Source organism: Leptidea sinapis, chromosome 7 (assembly GCF_905404315.1).
Source record: "Leptidea sinapis chromosome 7, ilLepSina1.1, whole genome shotgun sequence".
In the NCBI taxonomy this organism is placed as follows: domain Eukaryota; kingdom Metazoa; phylum Arthropoda; class Insecta; order Lepidoptera; family Pieridae; genus Leptidea; species Leptidea sinapis.
The window spans coordinates 9,619,019-9,632,602 of record NC_066271.1 but is presented as its reverse complement, the minus strand read 5'-3'; the positions used below and the strand labels follow the sequence as shown (position 1 = coordinate 9,632,602).

The window sequence follows — 13,584 nt, the reverse complement described above, 5'->3', positions numbered from 1 at the left end:
GATCAAATGAAAAGATTTACTAAAATAAGTTTTGCACTGCGCAACTATATTCATTAAATACCGAAATAATTTGAGAGTTAATATTGAAGAACATTGTATCAGTAACTCGCTTACCGATGGACCTCATACTTGCAGAGTGTGTTCTCTTATGAGTTCGGACAACATAACTCACTCCTTGGTACGTCAACATGAAAATATTTATTTTAATCTCCAAGTCTGAAGATTCCTGAACCTAACAGAATTATAATCCTCTGGGCGGTGCTGTAAATGGCAGAGTAGTATATCACATGAGTGTTTTAATACCCAATTATCAACAGATGCATACAAAACTTTATCTACAGCCATAATATGAATCCTCTATAAAAATTATTAGGACATTGGGTGTTTTAATATGCTAATAAGCTAAGTGTTTTAGAATCTTTAATAGGGGATGTAAAGCATGGGTGTAGATAAGCGATATTACAATGTGGAATTGAATGATATTATAGTTGTTATTTTTTATGGTTCAGCCTTGTATTGTTTTATTTTTAAATATGTTTAAACTTTTGTGTAAATAGCATGTATTTGAATTCTATTTTTGGTGATTGACGTTCACGAGCAATCTGTTGATTTTATGTCAATAAAATATTTTTGACTTTGACTTAAACACGAGTTCGTGATCAAACTAAGTTTTTTTTTATAAGTATTATAGTGAGATTAGAGCAATAAATGTTGTACCCTACGGATTTACTCCATTTACATTTAACCATCTTGAAGACTGGGAACGACATCTAGAATCGAACTCGGGACTTATCTATAGTGTCATACGTCACTCTAACCGGCCTTTGGTCTTTTGTATAAGATTGTTTCCCTCCTCTCCAAGAGCTTTGTAACCTTTTCTTACGCATAATATACGCAACACTGCATTTAAAGTTAACGCATGTTTTATTTCTAAATTCATCAAAAGTTCATCATCATAGTTCGTCCATAGAATATCTTATCAGTTTTCCTCATCGCTACTGAACAACCTTAAATAGTGCGAACCTGTTATTTGCAGTTGGCCATCGCATAATAGTTTTGTACCTTTCATGTGCTGTTGGTTCAATAAAAATAAACATAATTACTCTTATAAGTGTATGTTCGTTCTTTCAGATACTATGTTGGATACAAACTGGCTTCAAGCAACAAGTCGTACGTTTTCGAAACAGTTGATATCTCCAAGGAATCCGGCAAAGAACATCATCTGGACATTCTTAATCTGAAGTAAGTAACGGTTTGTTTGATACATAACAGTGAGTTACATTTGGATGTGGCCTTCAATGTGATAAAAATTTATTGACAACAAGCTAACACCAACTAAAACTAATTACTAATAAACAAATGTATTGTCATCGGTCCTCGATAAATCTACAAAGTTTGAACGAAATCCGTTCGTTCCGATTAAAGTGGGTCGAAATCGCGCCTAAATGAGTTGGTTACAAACAAACATACATACAGGTGAAGATAATAAAAAGCGTGTAAAATAGGAGCAAATTTATTACTTATTATTTACTGCTAGTCAATGATAAACTTATGGATAATAATATGAAAATAACGGAGTAAAAAAGATAAGAGAATAAACTCGGCAATATAAGTAAATAAATTAAATTGGTTTATTTTTTCTTTTCAATAACTATTTTATCACATTCAATAAGGTTTCACTCCTAAGACAATGTAGTGAAGTCGGTGTGATTTGTGGTCGTATGTAATATTACCTACTCTTTGTTGCAGAACGTACACGCAGTACGCTATCGTCGTGCAGGCGTTCAACAAGATGGGTTCAGGCCCGGTGTCCAACGAGGTTCGCGCGTACACCGCAGAGGGCGCCCCCTCCGCCCCCCCACAGGATGTCCTCTGTACTACGCTCACGGCTCAGACCATCCGTGTCTCCTGGGTGTCCCCGCCCCTCGCCGCGGCCAACGGACTCATTAAGGCATACAAAGTTATCTACGGACCAAGCGAGACTTGGTATGGTGAGTATACACAATATGTAGTCGAGTGTCTTAATCATTCTTCTGAACTGTGCAGCTTTTTGAATCGGTGCTTTTTATAAAAATGTATTTGAATAAAGATTTTTTGAAGTTATACTTCTTTCGGCGCGTTATATAAAAATGATGAAAGTGAAATTTTAAGATGCGCGCGCATCACTGTAACACAAAAGTAACAGGGTGAAGTTGGTTCCAAAAATTTTCTGACGTTTGCGACATTCGTTATTTTTTTTTTGGTTTCTTCGTCCATTATAAGTACAGACAAAGGGTTCAAGCCCATACAGCCGTATTCGTTATTTAATAATTAATTGTCAAAGCCATCGTTGCAAGATTTTTACAATATTATTCTTTCTACAAACGTAGAATAACACAAGGAATAAATAATTTTAAGGATTTTTGCTTTGTTAGGCCAAAGAAGTATAACTTCTTGCGTGCATATATAAGTACACACACACACACACTTTTTTGTCTTTAAGTACGTTTAAACAAAACAATTTGTTAAAATTATAGCTTTCCTTCACGTTTTCGTTTAGTAAAGATATGTTTAGTCGCGGGCCCTTTCGCTAATTTGCCATATTTTTTTTGTATAATACGTGGGTCTGTTATTATTCCACGTAAGGTCTGATAATCTGAAATAAAAAGAGCTGACAATTGTCAAATCGATGAGATAAATCTATTTACGGTGGATCGTTAGAACTTACAAGTAGAAAACTGTATAAACCTTTGTTAGGATTTTTTATTAATTTTATTACTACAATGTTTTTAATTGCCTACCCATTACAGAAAAACATAAAACTGTTAGTAGTAAGGACCACTTACTATTTATAATTCAAGTAACCAGTAGGAGGCTCCTTTGCACAGGATGCCTGCTAGATTATGAGTACCACAACGGCGCCTATTTCCACCGTGAAGCAGTAATGTGTAAGCATTACTGTGTCTCGGTCTGAAAGGCGCCATAGCTAGTGAAATTACTGGGCACATTTGGCACAGACTTGACATCTTATGTCTCAAGATGACGAGCATAGTTGTAGTGCCACTCAGAATTTTTGGGTTTTTCAATAATCTTGAGCGGCACTGCATTGTAATGGGCAGGGCGTATCAATTACCATCAGCGTCAAACGTCCTGCTCGTCACGTCGCTTATTTTCATAAAAAAAATTAAAGTTGATTTTGTTCAATCAGATGAGAAAACAAAAGACACGAAGATCACTGCAAGCAGCGAAACCATTCTCCATGGCCTCCAGAAGTTTACCAATTACTCTATGGAAGTGTTGGCAACCACCAACGGAGGAGACGGAGTACGATCTGCTCCCATCCACTGCCAGACTGAACAGGACGGTAAGCAATGAGTGGCTTCAGTGGCTCGAGTGGAATAGTATTGTAAATATAGTTATAAGATTTGTTTTATGATCATGATTGATAATCAAATATAATTTTAATTGTCGTTTCAGTACCGGAAGCCCCTCGTGCCGTGAAAGCCCTAGTTATGGGCGAGGACTCCATCTTGGTGTCATGGCGGCCGCCCGCGCAGCCCAATGGCGTCGTGACGCACTACAACGTGTACACTCAGGCACAAAACGCAGAGCCACATCCCAACAAGGTAATAATATGAACACCTCCTGAAGACCACAGCGATACAACACTGCACTCAGTTATAAAAAAGTGTGTGTGTACTCATGTATGCACGCAAGAAGTTATACTTCTTTGGCCTAACGATGGAAAAATCATTTAAATTATTTATTCCTCGTGCTATTCATCGTTTTTAGAAAGATCAATTTTGTAAAATACATGAAAAGATGGCTTTGACATTTAATTATTATATAATGAATACGGTTGTATGGCCTTGAATCCTTTGACGATTGACGCACACGTCAGAAAATTTTAGGAACCAACTTCAACCTGTTAGTTTTGTGTTACAGAGCATCTTAAAATTTCACTCTCATCATGTTTTCATAACAAGCCTAAAGAAGTATCAAGTAACGTCTATAACTCGCCCTCTACCGACCAACAGACTCACTCTTTCCATTCCGTTTACTAGCTTTATTATTTTTGAATAATAATGCAGTTGGTTACTTAAATTAGACTTGAGACTTTCAGATTTGCTGTGTTCTGCAATTATAGACTAAAATGCGTATTTGATTTTAAGTATTCATTGGTTTTAAATGTAAAAACAACTTTTGTCGAATCCTTTTACAAATAATGCTATACTTACCTTAGTAATTATAAAGTTACTTTAACTCAAATGTTTCAAAATGATATCATTATTGAACAGGTGCCAGCCTCCCAAACCAGTTACTCAGCAACTGAACTGAAAGCCGGCCGCTACGACTTCTGGGTGACTGCTTCCACCATCATCGGGGAGGGACAACCTTCAGCCACCGCCTCCTGCAGCCCCAGTGATAAAGGTTTGGCCTCAGATTTAAATAATCAGAATGTCTTTATCGTCAAAAAGGATGTCCTAATTAAAAGTACTTCACAACGAACCGCGAACAAAATATGAGAAATACTCGTGGACAATACCTAGAACTGTAGAATTAAATTGAGTTAAAGTGGATGGAGGTGAGGAATACATAATACGTAGAAGTATATTAACAGCACAAAACACGTGGAACGAATGTGTTTAGCAAGGTGTTGAGCTGGACATACATTCATGTTCAGGTCGGGGTCACTACGTGTAACTCATATACATATTATTCGTAAATTATACGTTGTACGGCGCGTTAAAAAAATGGGAGTAGTTATTCCACCATGAAGTTACTTTATAAATCTTTCTCTAGTATAATTTGTAACAGTCCTAGCAACTTGAGTGGCATTTAGTACTGCCATTTTCTGTTTATATACCGTAATCAAAGAGGTTGGAAATGCTACGTTATAAGAGGCGGGACTGCCTGAGTGAAAAATTAAATTAAGTTTAGTATGAAACGTGCAGTCATTTGACATATGTTTGAAATAGTAGTAATTACAGTATGTTGATTGGCGGCGAAGTATAATCCGGCTAAGTTTGAAAGCGAACAGTTGCTTAAAACTTAGTGGATTTCGACTATATCCGTTTTTTACAAGATTATATCCGTCATCTGTCAATCTATAAATGATTGCACGGTTCATAGAATCGGGTGAATCGCTTTTTTTTCTTTAATTAAAAAGTTGAGAAATTTTTAGCACTACTGAAAAACACTACCATATAATTACAAAAATAACAATTGAAATTCGAAATAAAAAACATTCTAAAACTGTATTCTTATAGGATTTATTTATGTTTGTGGCCAGTACGCACAATAATTACAACAAGAAAAATTTAAACCATTTTCTTGCGTTCGAGTTATTTTTGTTTTGCTCTGCCAAAGAATCATGACTTCATACGCACGTACAAATGTACAAACGCATATATTGTTTTGGTTCCAGTTCCCGCAAAGATTGCTTCATTCGACGAATCGTTCACGGCGACTTACAAAGAGGACGTTAAGTTGCCCTGTCTTGCTGTCGGAGTGCCCCAACCTAATATTTTATGGAAGGTATTTAATAATTATTTGTTGATTAGTGGCCAGAAATCATTATTTTATAAAATAATAATTCTAATAACAGTCTAAAATATTTTTACGACAGTAAGGCACGAGACGAGCAGGGCGTTCAGCTGATGGTAATTGATACTTTCGACCCACTACAATGCAGTGCCGCTCAGGATTCTTGCAAAAGCCAAAAACTCTGAACAGCACTACTATTGCGTTCGTCACTTTGAGATATAAGATGTTAAGTCTCATTTGCCCAATAATTTCACTAGCTACGGTGCCCTTCAGATCGAAACACAACAATGCGTACACATTACTGCTTCACGGCAGAAATAGGCGCCGTTGTGGTACCCATAATCTAGCCGGCTTCCTGTGCAAAGGAGCCTCCCACTGGTAGGTGTCGAAGAACAATTAATTGGTTAAATCTGAGTCATCTTTTAATACTCTTAATAGTGATTTTATATAACACTAGAAATAAGGGATTGCTTGTAACGAATTCTAGTAGGCTTCATAAGATACATAATAGCTTTAAGGGTAAATGTATACACTTCTATAATAAAGTCCCAGCCACTGTTCAGGCAGTATCTATAAATAAATTTAAATGTTTTATAAAAAAATGGCTCTGTCGTAAATCCTATTACTCCACTGCTGAATATCCAAATGATCGGACAGCCTGGGACTAGATTGTGATTATTTTATAGCGATAGAAATGATTCTTTTATTGAAAAGAGTGCAAAAAAAGAATGCTGGGAGAGTTTCTTGCGCCGCTTCTTCTCTCTCGCCGAGTGCCATTTGTTTCCGAAGCGGTAGTAGTATCTAGTAGTTATTAGAATTCTAAAGGAATCAATTTTGAGAAAATAAATGCCTTTTATGCCTTTTAATGAAAGTACCGACTGTAACAGGTGAAAGGTCATCCATTGGAGGCTTCAGAACGAGTCCGCCAATTGCCGGAAGGTTCACTGCAGATCGCTGGAGTGGCGCGAGAGGACGCAGGGGAGTACTCTTGTCACGTTGAGAACCAGTTCGGAACGGACACCGTCACTCACACGCTGTCAGTCCTGGGTACGTCTGACTTCTGTACCGTTTACAGTTTATTATTAACATTGTTTACGTCTTTCTGTCCGTCTGTCCGCCTGTCACCAGGCTGTATCTCATGTACCGTGATAGTTAGACAGTTGAATTTTTCACAGATGATGTATTACTGTTGCCGCTATAACAACAACTTCTAAAAAACAGAATTAAATAAATATTTAGGGGACTCCAATACAACGGACATGATTTTTATAGATGATTTGCGGAACCCTTCGTGCACGAGTCCGACTCGTACTTGTACACAATTTGCTATTTTTTAAAAGTGACAACCCTCACTTCTGGGATTAATTTCACAAATTAAATTTAAAACCAAAATTTCTGAACGATGCGGGACTCGAATTCGCGACCTCTCGCGTTCTATGCGAGCGGTCTTCCACTGTACCAACCGTTCGAGTGACTTCACGTTCATAAAACTTGATATGTCTTTTTTGATATGATTTGTTTTATGTGAAAATTTTAATGCAGTTCACAGAATACTACTACTACTTTCCAATTTGCAACAGTATAGTTCTTATAGTTTGGAAAAAAGTGGCTGTGACATACACGGTCAGACAGACAGAAATGACGAATCTATAAGGGTTCCGTTACTTGCTATTTGGCTACGGAACCCTAAAAAGAGCATCCAAGTGTGCAAGTGTTTATATAGTGTTTATACTGCTAGGAACGGAAACTTGTGACCAAGGTATAAATGTTTTGATCTGTTCTGGACAGCGCCACCCTTCCCTCCGCAACTGAGCATCGCGTCTTCATCTGTTTCATCTCTCACGCTGCGACTCAAGCCCCCCGTCGACGCAGACCAGTCCTCGGCCGCCGGCTACACCATCCACTACAAACAGGAATTCGGAGATTGGGAAACTGTACAGGTGAGATATAGGGGATAGAATCGAATTGTCGGGTATCCAGTACTCTCGGCTCCTACAACTTTCTAAAAGGCCGGCGAAGGTGATCAGGTTAATATCAGGTGACCCGTACGCTCGTTTGTTCACCTCTTCCAAAAAGATGAAACTGGATAAACTGTACAAACTAGAGTACAGAGCGAATGTGAATGGAGGTGTTGGTTCAGGTTGGTTTGTGTTGATTAGGTAAGAAATATACCGACAAGGGTTATACCCTGACAAGTATCAGGGTTAATATATCCATACAAAATAAATATTAGTAATAAAAATAATATCCCAAACCGAAATAAAAACGATCCCATCTCTCAAGTTGAACTAAACTGCACTCCATGAAGTTATCCCCATTTAAATCCGTGCATTAGTTTAGGAGTTCACTGGAAACAAACATCAGGACACTTAAAATACTATTTATTTCAGATTCCTAGCAACACTGATACCTACACTCTGGAGAACCTCTTCTGCGGATCCAGATATCAACTCTATGTCACCGCATATAACGGGTTCGTTGTATTATTTCTTACTTTTATTAGTATATAAGTATGTGTAAGTGTTTTATTTGAATGAACTACTCTATCAAAAAAGTACTGGGTAAAGATAAATAATACATAAGATATTAGTTATTAATTCAAATTTATTTTATCATCTTCAAAGTAAGCTCCTTCGGAAACGATACACTTACGCCAACCTGTAATCCAATTATCATAAACTTTAAAGGTTTTTTCCGAAATTGAGTTTAGCAACGAATTCTCCTTTATGTCTTCTACCGAATGTAAACAGAGCTACGAAGTGGTAAATTGTGTTTAGGATAAAGAAAGAATCCACTGGAGCCACATCTGGTGAATAAGGTGGTTCCTCGACGGTATTTGTTGAGTTTTTGGTCAAAATTCCGTTCACAACAATGACCTTGTGCGAAAGCGCATTATCGTGAATTCCGATTGCACAACACCACTAAGTCAATTTTGGCGTGCTTTTTCGGTTTCGGTTCAGTTGGAAGTCACCAAACGCAAGTTTATTGAGTAGTTTGCATATCAAAATCATAATCGTCAACTTCTCGTCACCAGTAACAATGCGTTTCATGAATGATTCGGAACTCGTTCTAGCATGCCTTGAAGACGTTGATGGTCTACTAGTGCGAGGCAAATCGTCCAGTATGTCTCGGCTTTTGAACGCCTTGTTCTCAACGAATTCATAAGCACGTGTTTTTGATAAAGTCGATCCATCGTTAGGCTTCTATAAGATGTACAGTGTTTCCGAACATGAAATTCCATTGGCGATGCAAAATTTAAGACAAACTCTTTGTTCGATGCTTTTGTGTTGACACTGGTGATAATGATCTAACGAACAGCACTATAATTGAATCTAAGTAACAAACACAACTCAAACTCCACGCCAATATGAAATACAGTTATCCCAATCTAACAACAGCAAAAAAAAATCAAAAAAAAATTGGGACCTTAAACTAGTCAAATCACCCATTCCCGATACTTTTTTGGCTGAATTTATATCATCGTTAGCCCTATATACCCTTGCCGTGTTTTCTTCTAGGATCTACCCCAAGTTCGTCTGTATTGTCTCTGCTTTTTTCTTCAATTTCCACTCTTTAAATTCAGTCTAAACATAATATATAAAATTATTAATAAAATATATAAATAAAATAAAATATATTTTGTTTAATCATACATTAAACGAGTATATACCCCTAGCACAACAGAAATTGGCATCGTCTGCAGCTACCGTAGAGTGTCTATAGCTCGCTTTCAGATCTGGTTCGAAAGATCAAAATTCTACTATATTTTGGTCCTTCGAGCCTTACTTTAAAAGTCATTAAAACTAAATTCATGAAAACTAAATTAAATGTTCCAGTGAGTAAACCAAGTGACATAGCTCAGTCACATTATTTTGCTAATTAAGTACCTAGCAACTGCAACTCCTACCTGGCGTGTAATTTCTTCGCATAAAATGAGCCTGTTGACAGTATTGGTACCGGTGAAGCGTCGGATGTGGTTATCGCTCGTACTCGAGGCTCCAAGCCCCCTGTGCCCCGCGCTGCGGACTTCATCGAGGTGGGCAGCTCCTCCGTCACACTCCATCTCAAGCAGTGGCTCGACGGCGGCTGCCCCATGAGCCACTTTGTTGTTGAGAATAAGAAGAAGTAAGTTGTTATCACTTCAATCATCTACTTTTAGTTTACTGCGTATTCAGCGACAAGGTATATTTTGACATTTCTTACAAATTTTGTTTGGAAATGACGCGTGGAAGTGCTACGCATAGCTTTCAATTACAAAAGCACTCGACGCTCATTATGTTATAAGCGGCTCAGTTTGGTTTCAACCATTGATATGGTTGATGACAAGAATGATATAGTGTAGACGACAATTATAGTCCACATTTAGTGCCCCACAATATTGTCAGACATATTGGAATAAATTGCGTCGCAAGTAACATAATTATAATTAAAGATTTAATTAAATAGAAAGTTACTGCAATTCAACTGTAGTTAATTAATTTTAATTATCTAAATAAACCTTTTGTGAAAATTTATCCAACTATGTTGTAAGAAAACCACAAAAAAAGTCCAAAAACCGCAAGAAAATCCGTTGCATATTTTAGGAGCAGTTAGGTCAATTTAAGTGTTCATTAATTTAGTCGCATTTTACTCCATGCACACTAACTTTAAAAGATGCTGAACTGCATGTTTTGCCTTTTCTTATTTTTTGAGTTTGACTCTGAATTAATGTTTCAGGGGCGCTGCTGAATGGAACCAAATCTCAAACGCTGTCAAACCTGGTGGTAACTTCGTAGTTCTTGGTATGTTATTTTATTATCACCTAATATAAAAAAAGTATACACTGGTAATAAGTACTAATAGCAATACTTCATAGTTCTTTTTTTTTTTCAATACATAATTGATAGTGACTCCAAGCGCAATAGCAGTCTCTTGATTGAAGACATAAGATCTTAAGTATTATTGGCCAGTCATTTCATCAGCTACGGCGCCATGCAAACTTGAACACATTGCAGCTTGCACATTACTGCTGCACAGCTGAATAAGACGTCGGTGTCAAATCCTGTGCCGGCCAACTGGTCAACCACCAACAATCACTGCAGATAAAAAAAATTGTTAAATATTTGAGAGGAGCAGGTGCTGCTAGCGATAGATACCAGTGGGAGCTCCTTTGGACAGGATGCTGGCTAGATAATAGGTACCAAACATGGGCGCCTATTTCTGCATTGAAGCAGTAATGTGTAAGCATTACTGTGTTTCGGTCTAAAGCACGCCGTAGCTAGTGAAATTACTGGGCAAATGAGACTTTACATCTTATGTCTCAGGGTGACGAGCGCAATTGTAGTGCCTCAGAGTTTTTGGGTATTTCAAGATTCTTGAGCGGCTCTTCTTTATAATGGGCAGGGTGTATCAATTACCGTCAGTTGAAGTCTAGTCTCGTCCCGTATTGGCATAAAAAAAGCTACAGCACTGTGGATGCATGTGTTAAGTTATTGAGAATAGTATGTAGAATAATGATCGCAATGGTTGTCTGGTCGAAGATGAAATTCTCAATCATTTAATAGTGGAATGTATAGCTGTGACCAACCAACGGGCAAAATTCCCCAAAAAAGAACAATCAGCAAAGTCTGCGATCATTCCAGAAAATTTGTGTTTTTCTGGAAGGAGTTTCGTGTTTGAACCAGCCAACCCTGCACGCAAGATCGACCCAAGTTAAAGGGTTCAATTGCGGAAATGGGACCCGCCATACCATAAGTGGTGGCGATGAATATCATCTATAAATTTTTGAGGAATTAAGCAGATCTATGAATATCACACCTATTTTTGTTTTTCAATTAATTTACATTCTTAACATTCTTGTGTAAGTCATGTTGTTTGAGTATTTTTGATGGCCACCAGACCTGGAGCCAGCCACATGGTACGTGCTGCGGATCACCGCTCACAATAACGCGGGCTTCAATGTCGCGGAATATGAGTTCGCCACACTCACCATGACCGGGGGTGAGTCACCTTCTATCACTTTACAGCTATATACCTGGTCTTGCCATAAATACCGAAACAAAGAAAGAAAAATTTTCTATTGCAATTAACATTTATTACTTTTACAGTGTGTTAGTTAAGCTTATTCAAAGTGGTCTCCATTGGATGCAATACAGACCTTTAAACGTTGAGGCCAGTTATCAATAGAAGCACGCACTCTTTTCATGGTAAAATTCTTCACGTACTAATCGTACGGATTGTTTAGGGTCTCCAAATTATCATGGCATTAGAGCAAACCGTACTCTCTAAAACTGACCATAAATCATAATCCAACGGATTAATATCGGGACTAGACGACGGCCAGTCTTCAGCTCTGATGAAGTCCGAAACGTAGTAAGTAAGTAACTGCGTAGACCGAGCTTTATGACCCGGCGCTGTCTTGCTGGAAGGACCATTCTTGGCTATTTAACATGGTGTTGTTAAGGGGCTTCACTACCTTCTCAAGAATGGTATCATGGTACAATTGTGCCGATATTTTAATACCTTTTCTACAAAAAGATGGCTTAGTTAATTGGGAAGCGTCTTTAGAGCTTTTAGCATAAATTTGGTCATTTTTTTTTGTTTAAATGTTGCTCAATTCTAAAAAATCATCTCATCCGTAAATAAAAAATATCCGTGACCTCCTTTTGCGTACCACTTCAGTAGTTGTTTCGATTTTGCCACCCTAATCTTTTTTAAATTATCAGTTAAGAAACGACCAGTACGTCTCTTATAGGCTGCAAGTCCTAAGTCCTTATCTTTTAAAATAAGCGACATGGTTATAGGTTAGTATGTAAGTATCTTCATCACCCGAGATAAAACCCTTATGCTTTCGGACAGGATTTCTTCGATTTCTTTCCCATGCTGATTTGACCACCTTTTTCGTACGAACACTACGTGGACGGCCAGATCTTTTTCTGTCACAAACAGAGGAGGTCTCATTGTACCTATTAATAGCCAGGAACACAAACATTTTACTAATACCAAGCGTATGGAGAGTTTTAAAAATTGCATTTGGCTCCATACCCACTTTGTGTAATGCAATCAAGACTCGGTTCTCTTTATCACCCTACTCCATTTTACAATCGCAAAATATTGTATTGGCGCCAAAATGAGAAAACTCAATGAACAATTATATTAAAAATTAAAATATTATATTTTGTTTATTTTTAATAGTAACAGTATTTATGGCAAGACTAAGTAAACAATTATATCATGTTCATGTATTCCATATACGGGCGATAGAAGGACTTTCTGGGTGTCTTATTTGTATACGGTATTTCCTTATCAAGGTACGGTTATAATATCAAATATAAGATTACTGTGTTCTTTAATATTCATTTATAACATAATAACTTGTAATGGTGTATAAATCCCTCTAGTCAACTTTATTCTTACTGATCGCGGTCCCTTAGTCGACTAGAGCAGACTATACCTACACGATCGAGTGTTACTAAGGGCCGATCCCAATATTCAGTCTATCTCCGTTTGTGGCCTACTTGAGATAAAAATCGTAGGTAACTATTGTTGACTTTTCTGTTCCAATAAATTTATCAACCGTAACTCACCTTAACCGTACACGCTGTCTGTCAATGGGAGGACGTATAGCTTACCAGTGATAGAAGTTTGTATGGAAATTGCAATTCACGCGTCCCAATACAAGGCGACAAGAATGACTTATCGGGTATATTGGGACAGCTTCAGATTATTGACAGCTAATTACTGACAGTAGAAGGTAGTAATTTATCTGTATGTGTAGATACTATATTTGCAAAGACCGTTAGTCGAGATTTCAATAAAAGATAAATCTAAAATGGGCTGTGACCTGAAATGCATCGCCTCATAGTAATGTTTCTCTTTGATCAAGTTCAGTTCTGACCGAGGTCTTGCATTTCAGGAACCATCGCGCCCGCCCGCGACCTGGACGCCGGCTCCCTCTCGCCCGAGCAGACGCTCAAGATCCTCCTGTCGCACCTCAACCTGATCGTGCCCGTCGTGGCCGCTATCCTCGTCATTATAATCGCCATTGTCGTGGTCTGCGTCGTCAAGGGCGCTAGGGAT

At 37.8% G+C, this 13,584-nt stretch overlaps 1 protein-coding gene across 4 annotated transcripts in view; it reads left to right on the top strand.

Annotated features, from left to right (window-relative positions):
• The window catches only part of LOC126965453 (cell adhesion molecule Dscam2), a 113,058-nt gene that overhangs the window by 82,481 nt on the left and 16,993 nt on the right, over nucleotides 1–13,584 (top strand). For all 4 annotated transcript variants that reach the window (XM_050809078.1, XM_050809076.1, XM_050809080.1 and 1 more), the window contains exons 21-32: nucleotides 1,132–1,242; nucleotides 1,750–1,991; nucleotides 3,188–3,343; nucleotides 3,457–3,605; nucleotides 4,278–4,410; nucleotides 5,408–5,517; nucleotides 6,414–6,573; nucleotides 7,315–7,466; nucleotides 7,917–7,999; nucleotides 9,475–9,651; nucleotides 10,243–10,307; nucleotides 11,404–11,505. In XM_050809078.1, the coding sequence (XP_050665035.1) occupies nucleotides 1,132–1,242; nucleotides 1,750–1,991; nucleotides 3,188–3,343; nucleotides 3,457–3,605; nucleotides 4,278–4,410; nucleotides 5,408–5,517; nucleotides 6,414–6,573; nucleotides 7,315–7,466; nucleotides 7,917–7,999; nucleotides 9,475–9,651; nucleotides 10,243–10,307; nucleotides 11,404–11,505 (1,640 nt within the window). The remainder of the gene's footprint in view (nucleotides 1–1,131; nucleotides 1,243–1,749; nucleotides 1,992–3,187; nucleotides 3,344–3,456; nucleotides 3,606–4,277; nucleotides 4,411–5,407; nucleotides 5,518–6,413; nucleotides 6,574–7,314; nucleotides 7,467–7,916; nucleotides 8,000–9,474; nucleotides 9,652–10,242; nucleotides 10,308–11,403; nucleotides 11,506–13,584) is intronic.